We start from the raw sequence: 26,095 nt of genomic DNA, 5'->3' as shown, positions 1-26,095 counted from the left end.
TTGGATGTCTGCAGCTTCTGGTTACCCCAGCAAAGAGGATAGCCTCAGTCAGCCTAGCCTTTCTGAATGGCTCCTCAGCATAGAGCACTTGCTCCTGTCAATGTTCCCAGCTTATGGGTACCCTTCTACCATGGCTCTTCCTCACCTTCCTCACTAGAACAACAGGCACCTGGCTGAGTCATCCAAACTCCCATTGCAGCCCATATCTCCTCCTGCTATCTCCAACTACAGCTGACGCATCTTTGCCTTCCCTCTGATACCAAGCACTTGGTCTCACACATGATTGGACCTAATATATATTGAGCTGATAATTATTCCTCCTGAAATACATTGTGAGAAATGTGTTAGGCACATCAACAAGGAATTACAGGCTACAAAATGAGTTTCTGAGGAAAGTAGTAAATCTCAAGTCCACTTCTAGTTCATGGGAGAAACTTTTCATTAGATAAGTTGATGAGATGACAACTTATATGGACTTACCCAAGTAAGGAACATGAGTAGCTCCAAAAAAGTATGTTCTTGAACAAGCAAGGGGTCCCTTTGGTGAAACACACTGTACTACCTGGATATCAGAAAAAAAAAAAAAAGTAAAGAAGGAGCAGGGACTTAAGTGTGTACTGTTAGAGAAACAAAAAGTGTATAGTTAATAGAAATCCATTTTATTTTACCAACAGCTGATTTATTATTTTTTAAACGCATAGGGGAAAAGGTCACCTTTTTTTTTTTTTTTTTTTTTTTTGTGGTACGCGGGCCTCTCACTGTTGTGGCCTCTCCCGTTGTGGAGCACAGCCTCCGGACGCGCAGGCTCGGCAGCCATGGCTCACGGGCCCAGCCGCTCTGCGGCATGTGGGACCCTCCCGGACCGGGGCACGAACCCATGTCCCCTGCATCAGTGGGGGGACTCTCAACCACTGCGCTACCAGGGAAGCCCAAAAGGTCACCTTTAATTGTTGTTTTTCCAAAGGTATCTTGTGTGTGTTTTATAACTTTGGCTACATTGAGAGGCTGCTGTTGGGTCAGCCCAGGATGCTAAAGAATTAACAACTTAGAAAGAAAAGAAGACAAAATGTGCTTGGGTTTTGACTGTCATTAATGTTTAGTGCAGAACTTTCACAGTTTGGACCTTGGCTGACATGATATGCATATATGGGAAGGCAGCTACAAATTCAGGAAAGGAGGTGATACCCAGGTTCCCACCTTCACTTGTATTTTATCTCTGTACACAGGCCATCCAGAAGAGAAAATAAGTTCTCTAGATTTTTAAATTCTTATTTTTCTTCCCTGCTTAGTTGTTCATTTATACAGATGGAAATGGATGTCCTTTTCTTTTTTGAAAATCCAACAATCTCATCAGGGTTCCTAGGATAGTAGGTACAAAATGCAAAAATGCTACCACAAGAAATAGAGGAAAGGAAATTACCACAGTATCTTATTTTTTTTTAATTAATTAATTAATTGATTTATGGTTGCATTGGGTCTTTGTTGCTGCGCGAGGGCTTTCTCTAGTTGCGGTGAGCGGGGGCTACTCTTCGTGAGGTGTGCAGGTTTCTCATTGCGGTGGCTTCTCTTGTTGCACAGCACTGGCTTTACGTGTGCAGGCTTCAGTAGTTGTGGCTCACGGGCTCTAGAGTGCAGGCTCAGTAGTTGTGGCGCATGGGCTTAGTTGCTCCGTGGCATGTGGGATCTTCCTGGACCAGGGCTCAAACCCGTGTCCCCTGCATTGTCAGGCAGACTCTCAAGCACTGTGCCATTAGGGAAGCCTAGCACAGTATCTTAAAAACAGCTAAATATGACACAAATATTCATTCCTTCTATTTTACTCCATTAAGGAAGTCACAAGAGAATATATGGCATTTTTCTGTAATCCAAGTTGTAGATTTGAAATAAAAATTTAATTCTGACTAATCTAAACTATACCATAGTGAATATGATCAATACTGCCATGATCCTAAATGAAAAATCATGTATATAATTCTAATTGTTGGTTAATAGGCTTATTTCCTCAAAACATGTTCCTTGGATTTCTAAATTTTCCCTAACTAAAGGTTTTTTTTTAAGGTGCCATGTATTTCAAACCTGCTTCCTTAGATGAGGTCACAAATTTATGTAAGCCTATATAAACATCAAATTTATTGATGTTTAGATGCAACTGACAAGGGATTAATCTCCAAAATATACAAACAGCTCATACAGCTCAATATCAAAAAAACAAACAACACAATCCAAAAATGGGCAGAAGACCTAAATAGACATTTCTTCAAAGAAGACATACAGATGGCCAAAGGGCACATGAAAAGATGCTCAACATCACTAATTATTAGAGAAATGTAAATCAAAACTACAATGAGGTATCATCTCACACTGGTCAGAATGGCATCATCAAAAAGTCTACAGGGGCTTCCCTGGTGGCACAGGGGTTGAGAGTCTGCCTGCTGGGGCACGGGGCGCGGGTTCGTGCCCCGATCTGGGAGGATCCTGCGTGCCGCGGAGCGGCTGGGCCCGTGGGCCGTGGCCGCTGGGCCTGTGCGTACGGTGCCTGTGCTCCGCAACGGGAGAGGCCACAGCAGTGAGAGGCCTGCGTACCGCAAAAAAAAAAGTCTACAAATAATAAATACTGGAGAGGGTGTGGAGAAAAGGGAACCCTCCTACACTGTTGGTGGGAATGTAAATTGGTGCAGCCACTATGGAGAACAGTATGGAGGTTCCCCAAAAAACTAAAAATAGAGCTAGCATGTGATCCAGGAATCCCACCCCTGGGCACATACTGGAGAAAACCATAATTTGAAAAGATACAATGCACCCCAATGTCCACTGCAGCACTATTTACTGTAGCTAACACATGGAACAACCTAAATGTCCATCAACAGATGAATGGATAAAGAAGATGTGGTATATATATACAGTGGAATACTACTCAGCCAAAAAAAGGATGAAATAATGCCATTTGCAGCAACATGGGTGGACTTAGAGATGATCATACTAAGTGAAGTAAACCAGAGAGAGAAAAAGATAAATACATATGATATTATATGTGGAATCTAAAAAAAAAAAAGATACAAATGAACTTATTTCCAAAACAGAAAGAGACTCACAGGCATAGAAAACAAATTCATGGTTATCAAAGGGAAAAGGGCGTGAGGGGAGGGATAAATTAGGAGGCTGGGGTTAACATATACACACTACTATATATAAAATAGATAACCAACAAGGACCTACTGTATAGCACAGGGAACTATACTCAGTATTTTGTAATAACCTATAAGGGAAAAGAATCTGAAGAATATGTGTGTGTGTGTGTGTGTGTATATATACACACACACACACACACATATATATGTATAACTGAATCACTGTGCTATACACCTGAAACTAACACAATATTGTAAATCGACTATACTTGAAAAAAAATGTTATTGACATTTACATTAAAAAGGAAATTGGTACAACAGAATTTGCATGTGTAATGTAAAATTGCTCAGATAATCTGGATTTTCAGATTTAATATCACCTGTTAATTTGTAAATTATTCACAAATGGCACAGAAATGGAAAAGATAAGTATGTCACCTTGAAACAGAGCTGAATGAAGATGAAAGTTCATAACTAGGCCCCCTACCACCCCAGGACCAGGTCTCAGTAAGTTCCTTGACTTCATTAGGTTTTCATGTTTGTAAAATAAAGAACCCCAATTATTACAGAAAGTTGTATAAATAACCTGCTACATTTTTGTTTTGGTAATAGACTATTTTTTTTAGGGCAGTTTTAGGTTGACAGAAAGACTGATCCGAAAGCACAGAGAGTTCCCACATTATCTCCTGTCCTTCCCTCTGCCTCCACAATTTCCCCTATTATTTGTCTTGTAATATTATATTTGTTACAACTGATGAACTAATATTGATAAATTATTATTAACTAGAGTCCATAGTTTACATTTGGGTTCGCTCTTTGTATTGTACATTCTATGGGTTATGACAAATGTATAATGACATGTGCCCATCATGACAATATCATACAGAATAGTTTCACTTCCCTAAAAATCCACTAAGATCCATCTATTCTCCCTTCCTCCCAAACTCCAGGCAACAACTGATCTTTTTACTGTCTCCATTTTTTTTTTTTTTTTTTTGGCTGCACTGCGTGGCTTGTAGGATCTTAGTTCCCCCGACCAGGGATTGAACCCAGGCCCTCGGCAGTGACAGTGGCAGTGAGAGCGTGGAATCCTTAACCACTGGACCGCCAGGGAATTCCCTTTACTGCCTCCACTGTTGTACCTTTTCCAGAATGTCATATAGTGGGAGTCATATACTATGTAGCCATTAAAGATTGCCTTCTTTAACTTAGCAATATGCATTTTAGGTTCCTCCACGTCTTTTTGTGGCTTGATAGCTCTTTTTATCACTGAAACACAGTCCACTGTATGGATGTAACACAGTTTATTTATCCAGTCACCTGCTGAAGGACATCTTGGCTGCTTCCAAGTTTCCAAGTTTTGGCAATTATGAAAAGTGATGTTATAAGAAAAAATTCCTTATGTAGGTTTTTGTGTGGACCTAAGTTTTCAGCTCATTTGGGTAAATACCAAAGAGCATGACTGATGTTGAAAGTATGTTTAGTTTTGCAAGAAACTGCCAAACTGTCCTCCAAAGTGGCTGTACCATTTTGCATTCTCACCAGTAATGAATGAGAGTTTCTGTTGCTCCACATTTGGTGTTGTCAGTGTTTCAGCCATTCTAAGGTGTGTAATGGATGGCTAAATTATTGCTCCAAACATTTCACAGCACCATCCTCACTGACTCTTCTACTAGTCTGTGAGATCCTTCGAGGCAAAGACCATGACTATATTTTCCTTGCACCTAGCACAGTGACTGGCACATAGTAGACACTCAATAATGATTACTGAGTTAATGACTGAAAGCCCTTTGGCTTTGGAGTCATACAGACCTAAAAACAGAAATTGGCTGTCATCCACAATGTGGGTGTGCACTGGGGTTGGTTTCTTTTTTTGCAATTTTTTTGAGATAAAATTCACTATTTTAAAGTATACAAAAAAATGTACTGGTTTTATCATTGTGTTCTTTTGTCCTCCTTATTGTTCCAAGATTCCTTCTTTTTTTTTTTTATTTTTTTATCATTTCTTCTTTGTTTTGACCAAACTTCCTTTAGTCATTCTTTAAGGGTAGGTCTGCTGGCAACAAATTCTCTTAGTTTTCTTTCATCTGAGCATGTCTTGATTACCCCTTCATTACTGAAGGAGGTTGTCACTGGATATAGATTTCTAGATGATAGTTCTCTTTTAACACTTGAAATGTAACAGTCAAGACATAGCAAATTTAGGCTTGGAATGACTGTCTATTTTCAAGTTAATTTAAAATTCTTATTCTACTGTTGATACTACTTGGATAACTGAAAGTTTGGTTCGTGAAAGTATTTTTTTAACCTTTACCCTTCAATATTTAAAAATTAAATATGATACTTTCAAATCATATCTAGTACTTATATAAAAATACACAGTCAGTTTTTAATCACTTTTCACACCAAAACAACTTCAAGTTCAAGGTTAAATCAATACACTAGTTGGAAAGGTTCCATTTATCCAGCTCCCCTCCTCCCTATTTGATAATAAAACCAATTAAGCACCAGGTAGTCAAGCCACTCACCATGTGTTTGGCAAAGCTCCCGCTGGGACCAGTGCTGCGTACCAGGTGCCCTTCAGAAGGGAAGTTAAAGTTGCCAGCATTCAGGTTTTCTCGTGTGGAATGATTACCAAAGAGAACAAATGGCTGCCTATTAGGGCTAGAGTGGCAAATCAAAAACATGTAATTAGTGAAGAGATTACTGGCTAGGGAAACTTCCAAATGAGTGAGTTCTTGGGCTTCTCTGACTGTCATCCTGCGGTTTGAGCAAGGTGATTAGTACAGTCCACCTAATGCTCCCTGCTGGTTGGGAAGAGATACCAGATTATCTTTGACTCCTCCTACTGACCCATAGGGACATACCTAAACCCAAGCCATGTTTATATTTTTAGCTTGTCCTGCTGCTTAAGGAGAAAGTTCTGTAAGTTTGCTGTCCACGATACAGAGATGGAGCAAAATCCCAGTTTTATACAATAGCATTTTGATAGAAATATACATTTTCAAGAATGATAGCAGTTGTGATACTCACACTGTAGACAAACAATAGAGCTGTTAACCATTCCCAAGTAGCTTTAGGAGGGAAGGAGGAAAGTAGGGTTGCAAATGTTCTCACCACCACACCTACCCGTCCCTGCACCCATCCCTCTCCTCCCTCTTTCCTCTTGGCTGCAATGCTTCCTCAGAGTTTCCCTACTTTCCACTCTGCTTCCACTCTGCCCTCCTATAATCCATTCTCCACATTGCAGAGAAGATAATCTTTTAAACATTCAAAGCCTTTATTTTCAGGAGAAGGGCTGAAATCTTTCACATGGCCAACAAAGACTAACATGGTCTGGCCTGGCCAACTTCTTTAGCTCCATATAAGACCACTCTCTCCCAACTTCCACACTCCAGCCAAACTCATCTTCTTTTATGTTCCTCGACACACATTTCTTTTATGTTCCTTACGTTCTCATCTCAGGACCACTGCTTTTGTCCCTTAATTATCTTTACTCATCATTCACATCTCATCTCCCCCCAGAGGTCAGCTCTCCAGTGTGGTCTTCACAGTACCATGTTCTTTTTTCCTTCAAGGCGTCAATCAGAGTTTGCAATTACATATTTCTTTGTGAGGTTGCTTGATTAACGTCTTATTTCTCCACCACACTATTCACTCCATGAGGGAAGAGACTGTGTCTGGTTTATTTTTAAATCATGTATCTCTTGCTTAGTATGTCACACCTATTTGTCAACAAATAGTCAATGACTAAAGGATATTTTAAAAAGATAGTTTCTGCTATGGATTGAATGTTGTGTTCTCCCAAAATTCAACATGTTAAAATCCTAACCCCCAAAGTGATGGTATTAGGAGGTAGGGATTTGGGGAGGTGATTAGGTCATAAGGATAGAGCCTTCATGAACAAGATTATAAAAGAAACTCTTATAAAAGAGGTTCCAGAGAGATCCCCCTTGCCCCTCCTGCTATGTGAGGTTAGAGTGAAATGACACCCATCTATGAGAAAGTGGGCCCTCACCAGACACCAAATCTGTCAGTGCCATGATCCTGGACTTCCCAGTCTCCAGAACTATAATGGAGAAATAAATGTTTGTTGTTTATAAGCTACCCAGTCTATGGTATTTTTGTTACAGGAGCTAAAACAGACTAAGACAGCTTTCTTTATCCCATACCCTTTCCTTAAATTGCCCTTAGAGTATGTCATGTGGAAAATCCTTTGTATTTCTTCTCATTGTTCTTAAACATACTTCCTTAAGCTTCAGACAAACTGGGGCTGTTAAAAGTAAAAATGACCCTGATTCTATTCTGATGCTTAATTCAAGTTAAGTGAGACTCTGTGCAGAAAAAGATGACTCTGAGTCCCAGCCAGGGTAGTCTGTCTCATTACCAGATTGGACTGCAATTGGGGAAGAAAAGAAAGGAAAGATCTACTCGCATTTATCCATCAGAGGAACTATCCGCTGCTGGGCCCTCCTGATTATCATTGCAAAAGAGGTACTGAAGGAAACACTTCAAGAAAACAAATGCAGCAACCCTCATTGCTCCCATGTCTTCCTGGGGCTGGACCTTTATGCCCAATCCCTTTTACTCCCCAACAAGCCACTGTTGATCACTGCCCAGCCCTTGGACACTCTGCTTCCTCTAGCTTTGCTGGGTTACTGATGGAATAAAAAATTCCTTTCTTTAGATTTTAGCAAGTTACAATGTTTTAAAAGCCACCTTAACATAAAACTTTAATACAAAAGCAGTGAAACAGACAATTTTATAGAGTATGGATTTCTTACTCTGTGATGACTAAAGTCAACCCATATTTTCCTGACTCCAGCTTCTGTACTTAGATTCTCTCCCATTTCCACCCCCTTGTCAACCCCATTTTCTCTATTACCATTCAATTTCTTTCCCAAGAATCTTACCTATTTTCAGTTATATGACTGGAAATCATTCCATGACTAAAGTAACTTCTGAATGGCTAAAAAAGAAGTCAACATTATATATATTAAGATCACAGTTTTATAAAACAATCACAAACCCATCATATATGCATGTATGTGTGCTTATAGTGTGTGTGTGCGTGCGTGTGTGTGTGTGTGTGAGAGAGAGAGAGAGAGAGAGAGAGAGAGAAAGAGGGAGAGATACATGTTTATAGATTGTTATAAGAACATGGGAGGACATATGTGGTGGATAACAACATGAATTTTGGGGATAGAAAGCAAACAAACAACAATTAGCAAAGAAAAAAGATAAAAGGCTGCAAAAGAAAAAGAAAGGAAAAGGAAGGTAAAGAAAAATCCTTGTCAAATTTTACAGTTTTTAACTACTGAAAGGAAATTGGACAAACCACCATCTGTGTTCTAAGTTACTAACCATATAGGAATCTTTTTCTTCTATAAAATTTTTTTCTACATTTCCAATAATTAGAATTATTTTAATTCTATAAATTATAATATATATTAATTCTAGTATACTAATTTAAAATGAGTAATGAGGGAGAATCCAAGGGACTTAGAAGTACTGACAGAAGTTTCCCAGGAAACCACAGAAGTACTTCTCAGCTTTGATGTGCATAGTGCTAGGCTAAACACTAATCAAACACTGATATGCAGGGTCTTTGTCAAGAGTTCAAAACTTCAAAAGGCAATTCTAATCCCCTTAAATAATACTGATTGTTCCCCCCCCATTAAATAAATAATATATGCTTATCTTAGAATACAATAAAAACCACCTACAATCTCTAAGAACTATTAACGTTCTGGTACATTTTCTTCAAATCTTTCTTCTATGGTATATTCATAGAATATATATAGATTGTACCAAAGTTTATTAAATAGTCCTTTATTCTTGGAAATTTATATTGCTACTAACTCTTATATCATAAATAATACTGTAATGAATAACTTCTCATAAATTTTATCTACAGCTCTGATTATTTCCTTAAGGCAAATCTGGAAATGAAATTATAGGGTAAGAAGGCAAAACTATATTGCCAAATTGTTTTTCAAAAAAGTCTGATCAATGTACACTTCCACTTACAATATCTGAGTGTGCCTATCTCAGGGTAAGCACTGTCCAATAAATGTCCTTTTAAAAATATATTTGTCAAGTTGACAAACGAAAAATGGTACCTCGTTGTTGTTTTTATTTTATACCCCTTTGATTTTTAATGAAGTAGAATATTTCAGATATGTTCAATGGCCATTTGGACTTCCCTTTGGTAATTAACTGTTTATTTACATCCTCTGTATGTTTATCAATTGGAGTTTTGGAGTTTGTCTTACTGATTTGTAAAAACTCTTTATATATTAAAGGAATAACAGCTAAAGTTTATTGAGGGTTTACCATGTGAACTGTGACAGGCATTTAAATGTATTATCTCAAGTACAGTTGACCCTTGAACAACACATTTTAACTGCACAGGTCCACTTATATGTGGATCTTTTAAAATAGTAAATACCACAGTAATATATGACAGGCAGTTGGCTGAATCTGTGGATGTGGAACCGCGGATGCCAAGGAACCGCAAATGTGGAAGGACTGCGTATAAGGAGGCGTTGTGTACACAAAGGGCTGGCTATAAGTTAAATGCAGATTGTCGACTGTGTGGAGGGTCTGGAGGGTCTGGGTCCCTAATGCCAGTGCTGTTCAAGGGTCAACTGTAATCCTAGTAACAACCTACGCAATTCATTCTATCATGATCCCCTCTTTACAGATGAGTTAGCTAATTTAATTAACTTGTCCCAGGTCACAGAGCTAGTGAGCTGCATAGTCAGGATTCTAACTGGATTTGGGAAAAAAAGATAAAATTAGATCCATATCTCACAACATATCCATATCTCACATCATATACACAAAAAATCCCAAGTGAATTACGGATCTAAATTAAAAAAATTAAACCATACAAGTACTAAAAGGGTAAATTCCTCTTTAACCTTAGATTTATAAGCCTTTCTGTATATGACTGAAAATCCAGAGGCAATACAAGAAAATATTAATACATTTACATAAAGATAAAAAGTTTGCATGGCAAAAAACCACCATAAACAAAGCAATTGATAAATAAGGAAGAAATATTTGGAATATATATCACAGACAAAAAGTAATAGCCTAAATATATAAAGAACTCATAAAAAACAAGGAACAAAAGACCTAAAACCTGTGCTCTATAGCTCAGTTAATAGTATTGTACCAATATTAAAATGGGAAAAAGACATGAAAATAAAATATAAAATGGCCTTCAAACATATGAAAAAGTGTTCAAGCTTAGTCATAATTAGAAAAACACAAACTAAAATAATACCAAGATACCATTTCTCATCGATGAGACTGTCAAAAATTAAAAAGTATGACAACACATTCTATTGGTGAGGCTGTGGTAAAACAGGCACTCTCATATGTTGCTAGTGGGAATGCAAATCAGGACAACCTTTCTGAAGGGAAATTTGGCAATAGCTAACACAACTACATATGCACTTACCTTTTGACCCAGCAATCCCATTACTAGGTATACAAACCTCCAACAATATGAAAATACATAAGCACAGAGTTATTTACTATGGCACTCTTTGCAACGGCAAAATAACCTAAATACACATACATAAGACAGGGGTTATTCTGCATATAACTTATAGTTGGCCCTCTGAATTCGCGGCTCCTCTGCATCCATGAATTCAACCAATCCTGAACCATGTAGTACTGTAGTATTTACTACTGAAAAATATGCAAGTGGACCCAGGTAGTTCAAGCCTGTGTTGTTCAAGGGTCAACTGTATTATGAATTATAATAAAGAATGAACTGACCTAGAAAGAGTTCCAGGATACACTGTTAAGTGAAAAGAGCAAAGTGGAAATGACTACATATGGTATGCTACTCTTCAATGAAAGAAAGGATATAAGAAAATAACCTATGTATCTGATCATTTGTGCAAAAGAGACAGAAAACATAAACCACAAACTGAAGAGATTTGTTACCTACTGGTAATGGAATGGGTGGAAAAAGGGTGGGAAGAAAGTGGGAATCAGAATATGGTAGTAAGAACCCAGGAGTGACACGTCACCGAGTATATCTTTTTTTTGCGGTAGGCGGGCCTCTCACTGTTGGAGCCTCTCCCGTTGTGGAGCACAGGCTCCGGACGCACAGGCTCAGCGGCCATGGCTCACGGGCCTAGCCACTCCGCGGCATATGGGATCTTCCCGGACTGGGGCACGAACCTGTGTCCCCTGCATCAGCAGGCAGACTGTCAACCACTGCGCCACCAGGGAAGCCCTCACTGAGTATATCTTTTTGAATATTTTTTACTCTTAGAATCAGTAATAAGAAAAAAAGAATTAAAAAAAATAAAAAACTGAAATGGGCATCAGTGAGAGGTGGGACAACTTCAAGTGGCCTAATATAGAAGTAATTGGAGTCTCTGAAGGAAAAGAGAACAGAAAAAATAATGGCCAAAAACTTTCCAAACTTGATGAAACTAAAAATCCAGATCCAAAAAGCTCAACAAAACCCAAGCATAGGAAATATGATCAAAATTACAGTGAGACATACCATAATCAAATTACTCAAAACCAGTAATGAAAGAGAAAATCATAAAAGCTACCAGAGGGAAAAATGACAAGTTACGTACAGAAGAATAAAGATAAAGATCAATGACTTTTCATCAGAAATAATGCAAGTGAGAAAGAGTGGAACATCTTTCAGGTACTGTAAGGAAAAAACTGTCAACCTAGAATTCTATACACAGCAAAAGTACTTTCAAAAATGAAAGTGAAGGATTTCCTTGGTGGCATAGTGGTTAAGAATCTGCCTGCAAATGCAGGAGACACAGGTTCAACCCCTGGTCCGGCAAGATCCCACATGCCGCCGAGCAACTAAGTCCATGTGCCACAACTACTGAGCCTGTGCTCCACAGCCCGTGAGCCACAACTACTGAGGCCCAAGTGCCTAGAGCCCATGCTCCGTGACAAGAGAAGCCACCGCAATAAGAAGCCTGCACAGTGCAACGAAGAGTAGCCCCCACTTGCCACAACTAGAGAAAGCCTGCGTACAGCAAATAAAGACTCAATGCAGCCAAAAATAAATAAATAATTAGAAAAAAACGAAAGTGAAATAAAATTTTTTTTCAGACATACAAAAGCTGGAAGAATTAATCATCAGAAGATTCACACTACAAAAAATGTTAAATGATATCCTTCGGGGCAAAGGAAATCATACCAAATGGATATCTGTGTCTACACAAAGAAATGAACAGCACCAGAAATTTCAACTACATGGGCAGATATGTAAGATTTTTGAATTATTTAAATCTTTAAAAAATACTGTTAAAGATTTTTAAAAGACAAAAAAGACAACTGTTTAAACAAAGATAACCCCAATATATTGTGGGGTTTATAACATAATGTAAAAGTAAAATGCACAGCAACAAAGATCAACTCCAGTTCCAAAGGGCAGGAGTAGGGCCTGTCCTGGGTCACAGTGGAACACAGCAGAACTGAGGACGGGCAGTGCAAGCCCAAAGTAAGCTCAAGTGCAAGCTCAAGATCACTCTTTTGATCCTTCCTGTTGACTAGTTTTGGGGAACAGTTTGGGAACCAGTTTTGTGCCTTACTTACTTTATTTATTTATTTATTTAATTTATTTTTGGCTGCATCTGGTCTTAGTTGTGGCACGCGGGATGTTCGTTGAGGCACGCAGGATCTTTTGTTGTAGCGCGCGGGCTCTTTGCTGTGGTGTGCGGGCTTCTCTCCAGTTGTGGCCTGCAGGTTTTCTCTTCTCTAGTTGTGGCGCGCAGTCCCCAGAGCACATGGGCTCTATAGTTTGCAGCACGCGGGCTCTAGTTGAGGCGTGCGAGCTCAGTAGTTGTGGTAAGTGGGCTTAGCTGTCCCACGGCATGTGGGATCTTAGTTCCCTGACCAAGAATCGAACCCATGTACCCTGCATTGGAAGGCGGATTCTTTACCACTGGACCACCAGGGAAGCCCCTGTGCCTTAGTTCTTGATTTACATACCTCAGTTTACTCATGAAGTGGGTCTTATCCTGAACCTAGTAACTTCACTACTGTTGTCTGCCTAGAAAGAAAGCTTGGCATTATCTAGAGGTTCGACTGACAAAGGTGTGCTATTCACATGTGGAGAACTACTCCTAGGCTTATTAACTGGTGCCCAACAGAATTCCTGGCTGACAGGGGCACCACCTCTGACAAATGAGTATCTTTCTTGTAGAGAAACTGGCACAGAAAAAAAAAAAACCTTCTTATATAGGGGTTGGCATGGGAGTTAAAAACTTCTTTATAGCATGCAACAAATCTTAAGGAAATGATAGCCAAATTCAGATTGGTAGTGCTGTATTCTGAGAACTTTTTTTTTTTTTTTTGCGGTACGCGGGCCTCTCACTGCTGTGGCCTCTCCCGTTGTGCAGCACAGGCTCCGGACGCACAGGCTCAGCGGCCATAGCTCACGGGCCCAGCAGCTCCGCGGAATGTGGGATCCTTCTGGACTGGGGCACGAACCCGTGTCCCCTGCATCCGCAGGCGGACTCTAAACCACTGCGCCACCAGGGAAGCCCTGAGAAAATTTTTAATAAAAATAAAAACAATAAATAAACTAGCCAATTTCTTCTTTCTCTTTAACCCTTCCTTTACATACCTCACCCGCCTGAGATTCAGACAATTCCAGCAAGAAGGGAATTTCTGTGTCAAAACTGGCGAAGAAGCTAGTCCACTGACGTTCAAAAGCCACCAAATCCTAGAAAGAAAATGAAAAGACAATGTGTTCATTCAAGGAGGTACTTTAGAAAACCAGAATCATGAAACTGCATCTGATCTCAAAATACCAGACCGTTTAAATATGTTGTTTAAAAGGTAGTAGCAAACTACTGATACATGTTACCACATGGATGGACCTCAAAAACATTATGCCCAATGAAAGAGGCCATATATAAAAGACTACAGTATATGAAATACTCAGAAAAGACAAATCTAGAGACAGAAAGTAGATCAGTGGTTTGCTTAGGGCTGACAGTGGGAATGGAGGTTGACTGCAAGTGAGGACAAGGGAACTTTCTGGGTTGATGAAATGTTCTAAAATTCAAATTGTGGTGATAGTTGCACACCTCTGTAAACTTACTAAAAATCACCAAACTGTACACTTAAAATGGGTAATTTTTTTTTTAAACGGGTAAATTTTATGGTATATAAATTATATTCCAATAAAGCTGTTTTTTTTTGTTTTTTTTGTTTTTTTTGTTTTTTTTAAAAGGGCAGTAAATGGGCTTCCCTGGTGGCGCAGTGGTTGAGAGTCCGCTTGCCGATGCAGGATACACGGGTTCGTGCCCCGGTCCGGGAAGATCCCACATGCCGCGGAGCGGCTGGGCCCGTGAGCCATGGCCGCTGAGCCTGCGCGTCCGGAGCCTGTGCTCCGCAACGGGAGAGGCCACAACAGTGAGAGGCCCGCATAACGGGAAAAAAAAAAAAAAGGGCAGTAATGTCCTTTAAAAGCTGTTTTTAAAAAGGACAGTTAGCAACGCTTGTTGAAGAGGGAGTTATTTATGAGTCACCTAAAGCTATTTATGAGACACTACACCTAGTACCATAAGCTCACAGAGTGAAGCTTTGTTTAAGGACAAATTAGTTGACTTTAGTTAGAAGTTCAGTGGGGCCAGAGGTAGCCCAGAGCCCTTTCCTCCCTCATCCTCTCCTCCAAGTATGAGGAACTCTGCACCTTCCCAGCTGACTCTCCTCTGCATACAGCCTGCCTCCCTCCCCCATCCCAGCTGCTTTTCAGCCTCCTCTCTGAACTCATTCCTGTTCCCAACCACTACACATTGCTTTGTGTTCCTGGCTTTTTTTTAAGGTATCATCAGTTAACCCAAAATATCAGCTATGACTTGCTTGATTGAGATACTCAAGTGACATCTTTGTCCTTATTTGGAAGTTGCTGTTAATTTGTACTCAAATTGGATAGTTCTCTTTACTGTCCATCTCACACTGTGTAAGTGTACATGACAAGCACCCAGCCTAGTGCCTTGCTTACAGCAGGCATCCTGTTTGCTGCACTAAAACTGGCTGTCTGGATCTATGCTCTTCCCTACTGTTCTCTTTAAGGATACACAAGTACTCATACCTATGAACTCTGTGTTAGACATGCAATGGTCCTAGGCATAAAGCATAATGGATCTCTGCTGGGAATACTTAGTGTAAACAACATTCTCAAGTGACTTCACTATTTGCTGCCTAGACAATCTATATTTTGTTTATTATATATATATATATTTATATACACCCACATGTATTACATTACATATATGTCAATATATGTCTAAAATTATTTTCAGTAATACGTAGGACACAGTGCTGATATTGTTTTCTGAGTATGTTTTATATATAACATAGGATAAAAATCAGGTATATACGTGTGTACATATGTATGTATATACATGTGCATGTATATATAAGTATGTATATGTGTATACACACATACACACACACAAGGAGAGAAAAGGCGAGGGAGCAGGGAGAGAGAGAAGAGAATTTCCTAGTTTCGTCCACTGAAGAGATCTAGAAACAATGACCAAACCAGGAGCAAGGAGAATTTCTAGCACCCAGACTGTGGTGCTGAAATGTGATTTCCCACTCAAAGAAACCGTAACTTACTAGAGAAATGACCAATTCCAGGTCTGAGACAGGAAACGTACAAGATAAGCCTGGAATATCTTGTCACAGTATATAGCAGAGAAGTTATTGAGGACTATTAAGATTGTGTTAAAAGGATTTGTAACCAACTTGAAGTGAGACCACAGCCCAAAGATGGAACAATTTAGAGCACCGGTAAAGATGATAACTGCAATGGACAGAAACATATCAAACATATTTAAATCTATGAGTTCAAAATTAGATATATTTTAAAAAACTATTTTTTTTTTACTGGTTACTTTTGGAAAACGGTTGGGAACCAACCTTATTTTGAAAACTTCAAAAGCAAGAATTCAAGAATTCAAGCATTTAAAAGCAAGAATTCAAGCATTTATCTTGCTTTTCCTACATGAACGTCACCACTGCATAAACAATATTAGCAAGCTGAATATTTCTCTTTAGAGAATATAAATGAAGAAGGAATTATAGAATTGGAATACCACCATTTTGCAATAGTGAATTAAGACTAATTAATGAAGTAAAGATCTGAAGATTGCATATCAATGGCTGTTCACAAAATAAAGAGAATCAATTAGATACACATACTTCTTGGTAAGGAACACAATACCCTCTATGAAGTAATCTTCCCTCTAAAAATCAACCCTGAAACTGATTAAACCTCTAGATTCAATTACTAATAATCAGGAAATACAGAAGACAGGGAAACTGTTAAACTACATCATGGGAATGCAATCAACAAAATCCCAGTAAGGGGCTTCCCTGGTGGCACGGGGGTTAAGAATCTGCCTGCCAAGGCAGAGGACACGGATTCGAGCCCTGGTTCTGGAAGATCCCAAATGTTGTGGAGCAACTAAGCCCGTGGGCCACAACTACTGAGCCTGCGCTCTACAGCCCACAAGCCACAGCTACTGATCCCGTGGGCCACAATTACTGAGGCCCGCGCACCTAGAGCCAGTGCTCCGCTACAAGAGAAGCCACCGCGATGAGAAGCCCATGCACCACAACAAAGAGTAGCTCTCACTTGCTGCAACTAAAGAAAGCCCGAGCACAGCAAAGACCCACAGCAGCCAAAAATAAAATAAATTAAAAAAAAAATCCCAGCAAGGACAACCGTATGACAATGATCTGGTTTCTTCAACAGACAGTTAGCGAGGGATGGGTGGGAACAAAGAGAAGGAGGGGGAATCCATACATGAGAAGAAACCTAAAACACACACAAGCAGGCAAAGCTAAACTATGATTAGATTCAGAAAGACCTGTGCTGGAAACTTCGCTTTGCCTCTTACTGGCTGTGTGACCTCGGGCAAGGGAGCTAACCTCTCTGAGCCGCAAATGCCTTATGTGCATAATGGCGGGGGCTATTATTTACCTTACAGAGATATTATAGGAATTAAATGAAATAACCTGTAGAAAGTGCTTATTACCAGGCCTTACACACTAGATGTCTGCAGTACTTGTCAATTTCTCTGCTTCTACTGTTGGCTAGCTGGAGTTGGCTAAGAACATCTGAGCCTCCACCTTGATTTCCTGGAACTTGTCTGCTCTACCTCTCAGACACCCATAATGCATATCACTGGCCTCAGGTAAGTCACATCTGAGGCTGTGCAACCCATTGTGGGTCTGTGCTTTCCTTGATTGGCTCTGTCCAATCCCTTGGGCTATACCAGAATGCTTCACTTTGTGAGGCTTAGGAAAACAAAAAGAACCAAAATAGCTATTAGTACAGAATACACTTTATTCTGTTTTCCAATTCTATTTAGAAACAAACTCAAAAGTATGTTTCTATTTTAATGGCCTACATGGTGACACTCACCTTGGTTTGGGTCTACGATAAGAAGTAGAGTTATACAGTTGGGCAGTCACCATTTTCTGGCTATCTTCTACAGAAAAACACTGCGCGCTTTGGGGGATACACAGAAAAGATAGGCACTTTGCTCCCAAAAAAGTTCCCTGAAGAGGTGGATATGTCAGTACTAATTACAGAATAAGGTGGAATGAATCATTAAATACTGCCTTCAGCTCCATGCTATGACCAACAGTGACAAATCCTAACCACTAGACCATTGGGAATCCATGCTATGACTGAAATGGAAGATTTCACGTGTGTGTGTGTGTGTGTGTGTGTGTGTGTGTGTGTTTGTATTCAAATCTTCCTAATATCCTTGTGTACTTCTCTATGCCCACTTTATAGATGAGGAGACTGAGGTACTCAATGGTAAAGTGACCTAAGGATGCAATACTAACAACTAGCAAAAGTGAAAATATATCTAGGTAAGGGATACCCAGAGCCTGTGTGGTTTCCACTAGACACACTATTCTCCAATTTTTCCCCAGCACAAACAGTGCATTTGTGGAAATGGATACTGTGTATGGAGGTAGAATTGGTTCGTTGGATCTGATGATGAAGAAGAGAAAGTCTCTCTGCTCAGACTCCTGAAGGCCGAATCCAGAAGACAGGCCCAGATGGATATCAAAATCAGATAAGCAGCAGAAGTCTGCAAACCCCAAGAAACATGCCAGTGTGCCTTGGCCCTTGGCCACCAGGAAAGGACCCTGAACTTAAGACAGAACTCTTGCCCCTATGCTGGCATCCGGCAGTGTCTGATCTCAGGTGACTCAAAGGGGGAAAAGAAGCTTAATTTCAATATTTAAAAGTATTTTTAAGAATTACACGAGGTAGGACTTCCCTGGTGGTGCAGTGGTTAAGAATCCGCCTGCCAATGCAGGGGACACAGGTTTGAGCCCTGGTCCAGGAAGATCCCACATGCTGCGGAGCAGCTAAGCCCATGTCCCACAACTACTGAGCCTGCGCTCTAGAGCCCGTGCACCACAACTACTGAGCCCACGTGCCACAACTACTGAAGCCCGTGCACCTAGAGCCTGTGCTTCACAACAAGAGAAGCCACTGCAATGAGAAGCCCGTGCACCACAATGAAGAGCCCCCGCTTGCTGCAACTAGAGAAAGCCCATGCACAGCAATGAAGACCCAACGCAGGGAGGGAGGGAGGGAGGGAGGAAGAAAAAGATTTAAAAGAAAAGAATTACATGATGTAATAAATACAAGAAAATGAAAATAAGTAAAATAGTAACAACCACCAGTGAGACTACCATCTTTAGTTTCTAAGACACTGAACACAAATTATTTTACAAAGATGGAAATACACTCTGCTTTTTACTTTTCTCACCAAACATATTTTGAACATCTTTCTAAATCAAATCTCAGAGCAGTATGCATTTTCTCTTTGCAGGATCTGACCAAGAAGCATGGAGCTGTAGGATCCCTGGCCATCAAAGAGCTGCCAGTAGTGACTGACCAGTAAAAATTAAGGCCTAGATGCTAATTCTGACTATAAGATTACCAGTCTTAGCAAAGAGAAAATACATGTGAACAGAAAAGTATCTGGATATTGAAGAGAAAAAGAGTTTTTAAAGAGAACTTTGGAGGCTATGAAGCAGCTAAGCAAGAGAAGAGAGAAGAAAAAAAAGTAGATTTTAAGAAGTAATATGGGTACAGATTGGCTCCCTTTTTAAAAATTTTTTATAGGCACAAGTAACGACTAGAATTGTATTTTAACTTCTTTTGGTTGTTGGATTTGAATTTTATTAACACTTGTAGACTCAACACAGAGATCCTGCACAAATTTATAGTCATTTTCATACATATTTATTTTACCCTACTTAGGGTTTACTGAGCTTCTTGATCTGTGGATTGATGTATTTTATTTCATCAATTTGGAAAGTTCTCAGACATTATCAACTTAAATTTCCAGCCCCATTTTCTCTCTATTCTCCCTTCTGGGACTCCAATGATCTACTATGCTAGATCATTTGACACTGGCAGATACTGGATGCTCTGTTCCACCCCTTTTGCTCTATTTCTCTTTGTCCTTCAGTTTGGAAACTTCCTATTGACTTATCTTCAAGTTCACTGAACTTTTCTTCATTCGTGTCTAATCTGATAAATTAGCCAACCTAATAAATCCTCCATTTCTATACCATATATTTTTCATTTCTAGCATTTCCATTTGGTTCTTTTTATAGTTTTCAGGTCTCTGCTAAAATTCCTCAACTCTTCAGACATGTTGTCCCATTTTCTTCCAGATTCTTTAGCATTTTTATCAGTTACTTAAACAGATCAAATTTTCTTGTTTCTTCTGGTCTTATAATTTTTAAAAAATCATATGCCAGACATTTTGTATAAAAGACCAGTAAAAACAGAGGTAAACAGTACCATTTACCTCTAGGAAAGGGCCACTAGATCCCTTTCTTTTGTTAGGCCACTAAAGCAGGGATCTAAGTCAACTTGATCTATAATTGATCAGGGTCTGCATTTTGTAGCATTTGTAGTTTGGTTTACTTCATCACTAAATTCAAGTATTTCGAGGGTGGGGTGTGAACTTTGATAAAGATTTTGCTCAGAGTACTGGGACAAGATTCTGGAAGTCTCTTTGCATTTTATAGCTGAGCCACCAGCTTGCGGAATCATGGACAATCTCTCCCTGCTTTACAAGCTGGCTACCACTTTTCTGGGTGGCTAACGAGTTCTCTTTGCTCTCTAGTCCCCTTGGCTCTGTCTGTGTAGAGAGATCCTTGCCTTGCTACCTCGCATCCAGCCTTAAGAGGGCAGCTGCTTATACTCTGTAAAGACCTGGAATGCCTCCAAATGACTGCTCTCAGTTCTCCTGCGCTAATCCAGGTTATAGCTGAGTGTCAAGTACCTCAGCGGGGATGGTTCTCAGTGCTCCTGCCTGGCTCCTAATCTTTGGTGGACTACCCTGAGCGCTTGTGAAGACCTATGGTTTAGAGTTCAGGGGTAGGTGCTGACTCACTCACATACAGCCATTAAAAGCGCTTTAAAAGGTCAACTGATTTTTTCTTATCTCTTTCTGTGATAGATTTCTCTTCCTCCTGCTGTTCTACTGGAAATGAGAACAGTGTCCTATGAAGGGCCCTACTTTTTTAGAAAACAGAGTTCTTTGAGGTTTCCTTGCATCTTCAGCTCTCTAATGATTTTACACTATTATTCTGTTGCATATTCAGATTGTTTTGGTTATTAGGGTGAGAATAATGGTCTCTTTTGACTTTCTATATCCCTAACTGGGAGTGGAAAACCATGGTCATTTTTATTTCTTATTTTGTGAACAGCCATTTCCGGTTGTCTCCTAGTTCCCCACTGTTGTATTTTTCTTATCAATTTGTAAGAGCTCTCCATAGTGTAGTGGGTATAAATGTGCTCAATCATATTTTGGTATAAGAAATATCACCTTACTTTATTCTTTCTAAATAAAATTAAATCTGGCCCTGAGTCCGCCTCACTCTTCCTGTGAGATGGGAAGACCACTATCAGACATTAAAAGGGCTTCCTTTCTACTTCTTCATGGTATCACTTAAGAATACCAAGCTCACTGGAAGTCAGAAAACCAGGAAATGGCCTGGTCTACAGCCCATGATGATTACCACTGTTGCTTCTTCAGTTGCATGATGTCACTGCTCTTCTAGGTGTAACTAAAGATGCTCTCCTGAGTGGTCCCATTCCATTGACTCCAGAGATGCTTGTGATGTTCTCAAAACTACAATGCTATGTCTAGCTTCCATGTGTGACCTGAAGCATCCTCACGTTCAGGGCACTGCATGCAAGTGAGGCATGGGTCCCAGATACTGTGCAGAAACTCCTAAACTACTTATCTCTCTTATTTGTCTGTGGTTAAATTTTATTTAACATTCTTACACTCTTTTTTCCTTTTTTTTTTTTCTTGTGGCCATGCCACGCAGCTTGCGGGATCTTAGTTCCCCAACCAGGAATTGAACCTGGGCCCTCAGCAGTAGAAGCATGGAGTCCTAGCCACTAGACCGCCAGGGAATTACCATCATTCTTACTCTCTTAATGTTGTCATTTTTGCATTTTCACTTTTTCCCATAATTAGGCAAGCCATGGATTGATGATGATGATTAGGTCTTTTTAAAGAACAAAAAGTTCAGGTTTTAATTTTCTTTTATATTCCTATTTTATTAGAAATGTTTAACAGAATGGATGTTCAATTTCATCAAATGCCTTTTCAGCATCTATGGAGTTATCATAAATGGTTCCAAGGAGAAAAATCAGTAGTGATTACACTAATAGATTTCCTGATATTAAACTAAATATTAAGCCCTTAATAAACTCTGCTTCATCACAGAATGTTCTTTTAATATGATACTGTTTGCTACCATTTTACTTAAAGTATAGGCATTAATATTTGTGAGACTGATGTGCAGTCTTCATTTTTTGAATTATTTTTGTTGGGTCTTGATTTCACAGCTCATTTCATTAAAAGGCTACATACAAGCTGTTCTTTTTCCATGCATATCCATCCATGACCCCTGAGAGACACTACTGAGCTGTTTAAACAAAGTACCTATACCTTAGTTTTGTTTGTTGCTCCTCATTGCAAATTGCTCTGTGCACTGTGAATTTTTTCTTCAAAGTTCAGATGAAAAATTAATGCCTGACCCTTTAATCCAGGAGTCAGTAAATTATGGCCTTTCCTTGGAACACAGACACACTCATTTGTTAAAGCACTGTCTATAATGGCATTGCTGAGTAGTTCGAACAGAGACACAGGGCCCACAAGGCCTAAAATGTTACTGTCTACCCCTTTACAGAAAAACGTTGCCAACCCCTGCCTAATCCTTGATTCTTTTAAGGCATACACCAACTTTTTAATCTTTTCATGCCAGAGAAAGAGTGCAAAAAGACACCCTCTTTATTGTTTTTCTAAAGTCCAGCCCAACGGAAAGAATGTCTTTAGGTCAAAACCTAAATCTTGGACCAGGCAGGCAGCCTTGGTCTCATCTCAGGTGAGGTTTCCTCAGAGTGGAAGAGGTCCCCTTCCACCCCCCAAGAAGTTTAAGATAATAATTGGGGGAGAAACTGTTCAATTCTTTGACTAAAGCAAACTAAAATATATCCTGCGTTTCTACAAGTTAAATACCATTAGTGGATAATTGAGCTGGTTGTAATATTTATAAGTTAAATACAGTATAGCTCCTTACTTCTGAAAGCAAAGTCTCCAGAGACATAGGATCCATCTTGCTGTAGACATTCCATAGATTCAAACTCACATCCTGCAACTGCAACACAAGGGGAAAAACATTGAAATAACTGAGTCAGTATCATTAGGATGATCAGAATTATTTCCTGACATTTAGAAATGACTATCTTGGTGAAAACTCAGTGATTAGAATAATAAATAAAAATTTTATATTATACTAGAACCTATACATATTAATAAATGTGTCCCATTCAAGGAAACTATCTGTTCAGAGACTTTGGTATATCTTCTGAATATCTTCAATGATGGGCATATATATATTTATATACATATACACACAAAAATATTTTGTCTTTGTTTAGAATAAAATTTTAATTAAAATAATACATTCCTATAGTTTTAAAAAATCAAATACTAGTCCTAAAGGCTTGTAATAAAAAAATTTTAATCCCAACTCCAACCTTTCACAAACCTCCACTAGTCTTAATCCTCAGAGGCAACCACTTTGAAGTCTTTTAACATTTTCTTTTTGGTAATTACCTCCATATTTTGATATAAGCTTCTATCACTATTTCTTGATTTATCAATTTAGAAATTAAATACTGACTTATGGCAAAGATGTAGCTCTGCTACGACTATCCCCATTCTCATACGTTTTCTCACATATACACCTTAACATTATCTAATATCATGACTTTTTTGGTTATACCAGTAGTTATTGTTTATAATATTAAGGATATATATATATAAATATATATATTAAAAATATATAAAATTTACTGCAGGCCAAGTGCATACCATACTCATATTTGCTTTCTTAAACAAATTTTGTTTTTCCAAGAGCTACCAACAGCTTCATTCTTTTCACTTGTGTAACTTAAAAACTCAATCCTAAAATTTTTTCTACCTTTCCCACTTAATTTGCTAGTATGCTTACACTAGGGTTTCTCAATAGCAACACTACTGTCATTTTGGGCCAGTTATTCCTTTGTTGTGAGGGGCTGCCCTGTGCATTGCCTTGTGCAAAATCCCTGACCTCTACTCACTAGATGCCTACAACCCATCTCCCAGCCCCGGACCAGGCAAATCAAAAGCATGTCCAAATATTGCCAAGTGACCTGGGGGGAGGGGGAAGAAGGGACAGCGAAATCACCCCAATTGAGAACCACTGGCTTAAAGATATCAGATAATCTATCATTGCTTTTTCTTCTTGCTTCATTCTGGTATGCCTGTTATGTAAGCTTGCTGTGCAACTGCAACTTTCACTATGAGACTTCTCTTTGCTATCATCCTGGTGCTCTCACGTGATGGATCTGATTCCATGACTTAATTTGTCTCCTGTTCCTTGGTTAACTTGTTTGCTGGAGAACATCCTCCAACAGCTTTCTAAGAAAAGATTAATGGGAGGAAATTTTTTTCAGTTTTAAAATGTCTTTATTCTGTCCTTACGACTAATTTGGCAATCACTGATGCTCTTTCATTCTTCTGTATTCTTTATAGTCTCTCTGTGCTTCATCTTGGATAGTTTCTACTGCTATGGCTTCAAATTCACTAATCTTTTCCTTGGCAGAGTCTAATTTAATGTTACTGCCATCCAGTATATTTTTTCATCTTAGATATTGCAATTTTCACTTCTAGAAGTTCAATCTGAGTCTTTTTTATATTTTCTGTTTCTGTTCAACACGTTCAGTCTTTCCTCTAGCTTCTTGAACATATGGAACAGTGAGAATAACTTTTAATGTCCTTGTCTGCTAATTCTAACATTTCTGTCAATGTTAGGTCAATTTTGATGGACTGATTACCTTATTATCAGTCATATTCCCACTTCTTTGTAAACTGATAATCTTTGGATGCCAGACACTGTGAATTTTACCTTGTTGGGTGCTAGATATTTTTGTATTCCTATAAATATTCTTGTGATTTGTTCTGGAATGCAGTTACTTGGAAACAGTTTGATCCTTTCAGTTCTTGCTTTTATAAATTGTTAGGAAGGTCCAGATTGGTGCTCAGACAAGGGCTGATTATTCCCCACAGGAGACAAAACCTTCCTGAGGACTCTATCCAATGCCCCTTGTGAATTATGCATTTTTTGAGTCAAACTGGTGGGAACAGGTACTATTCCCAGCTCTGAGCATGCATCAGACACTGTTCTGGAATACTTTCAGATATTTTTTTCTTCCTCCACTTTCAGTAGTTACATCATACATGAACACATAGATCAATAGGCTGTTGAACACTTGGGATGTGGGGGTGGGGAGAAAGAGGAATCTTGGCAGATCTTGGGAGTTCTGTTCCTCTTTAGTACTCTAGCCGTCTTGGTCTCACCAGACTCTCAGCTGCATCTACTCAGCTCAGGAAGTGCACTGGGATCGACCTGGGTACCCCCTTCCTGTGCCATGGCCTGGAAATTTTCTCAAAGTACAGTTGACCCTTGAATAAGAGGGTTTGGGGAACTGACCCTCTGTGCAGTCGAAAATCCAAGTATAACTTATAGTCAGCCTTCTGTAAATGCAATTCTGCATCCATGGATTCCACCAACTGTGGATCGTGTAATATTATAGTATTTACTACTGAAAAAAATCTGCATATAAGTGGACCTATGCAGTTCAAACTCCTGTTGTTTAAGGGTCAACTGTAGTAAGCTAGGACATTCATGGGGCTCACCTTGTTTATTTCTCTCTCTCAAGGCAATCACTATTCCTCATTGCCTGATGTCTAGTGTCTTGACAATCAATGCCTCACATGTTTTGTTTAATGTTTCTTTTGGTTGGGGAAGGAGAGAAATCAAGTTTCTGTTGTCTTATTGCATAAGACTTATTTTTTCTGATTTTTATGATATTCTTTAATCCTCAGTGTTCAAAAAAGGCATAGATAGATTTAAGGTTTTTCTACTCTCACTGATGCTTGCTAAAAGCTTTTATTTCTCTTTATCACTGGAAATGTTTACTCTTTTTTTTTTTAATTTCCTCCCTTCTGATATCTCTGCTCTATTTTTCTAGAACTCCTACTTAATGGTTATCAAACCTCATGGATAAGTTCTCTATTACTTTTAAGTTTTTTCTCATATTTTCTACCTCTTTTATTTCTAAACTTACATATTTTGAGATTTTCCTAACTTTACCTCCCAACTTCTCTGTTAATTTTATCAATTATCATTTTCCAGAGCTCATATTTTCCTTATATTCATTTATCACAAAATAACACTTATTCTAATAAGTCACCAAATCTTACATTTCTCTGGGCATCCTAAGGAGAGTTTTGTATCTTAACTTTTCCTCTATATCATAAATCATCTTT

At 39.0% G+C, this 26,095-nt stretch overlaps 1 protein-coding gene across 7 annotated transcripts in view; it reads right to left on the bottom strand.

Moving 5' to 3' along the window:
• Window positions 1-26,095, bottom strand: part of DNAAF9 (dynein axonemal assembly factor 9) — a 148,345-nt gene that overhangs the window by 75,797 nt on the left and 46,453 nt on the right. For all 7 annotated transcript variants that reach the window (XR_010935174.1, XM_067707614.1, XM_067707617.1 and 4 more), the window contains 5 exons: window positions 22,800-22,877; window positions 13,762-13,860; window positions 8,042-8,097; window positions 5,657-5,792; window positions 481-562 (listed from right to left, as the gene is read on the bottom strand). Coding sequence is in view for 6 of the 7 variants with exons in the window: in XM_067707614.1 (XP_067563715.1) it covers window positions 481-562; window positions 5,657-5,792; window positions 8,042-8,097; window positions 13,762-13,860; window positions 22,800-22,877 (451 nt within the window). In the remaining variant the exon portion in view is untranslated. The remainder of the gene's footprint in view (window positions 1-480; window positions 563-5,656; window positions 5,793-8,041; window positions 8,098-13,761; window positions 13,861-22,799; window positions 22,878-26,095) is intronic.

This window comes from Pseudorca crassidens, chromosome 15 (assembly GCF_039906515.1).
Source record: "Pseudorca crassidens isolate mPseCra1 chromosome 15, mPseCra1.hap1, whole genome shotgun sequence".
In the NCBI taxonomy this organism is placed as follows: domain Eukaryota; kingdom Metazoa; phylum Chordata; class Mammalia; order Artiodactyla; family Delphinidae; genus Pseudorca; species Pseudorca crassidens.
Note: the sequence above shows the minus strand (reverse complement) of the source record. Positions and strands in the feature narration are given on the sequence as shown.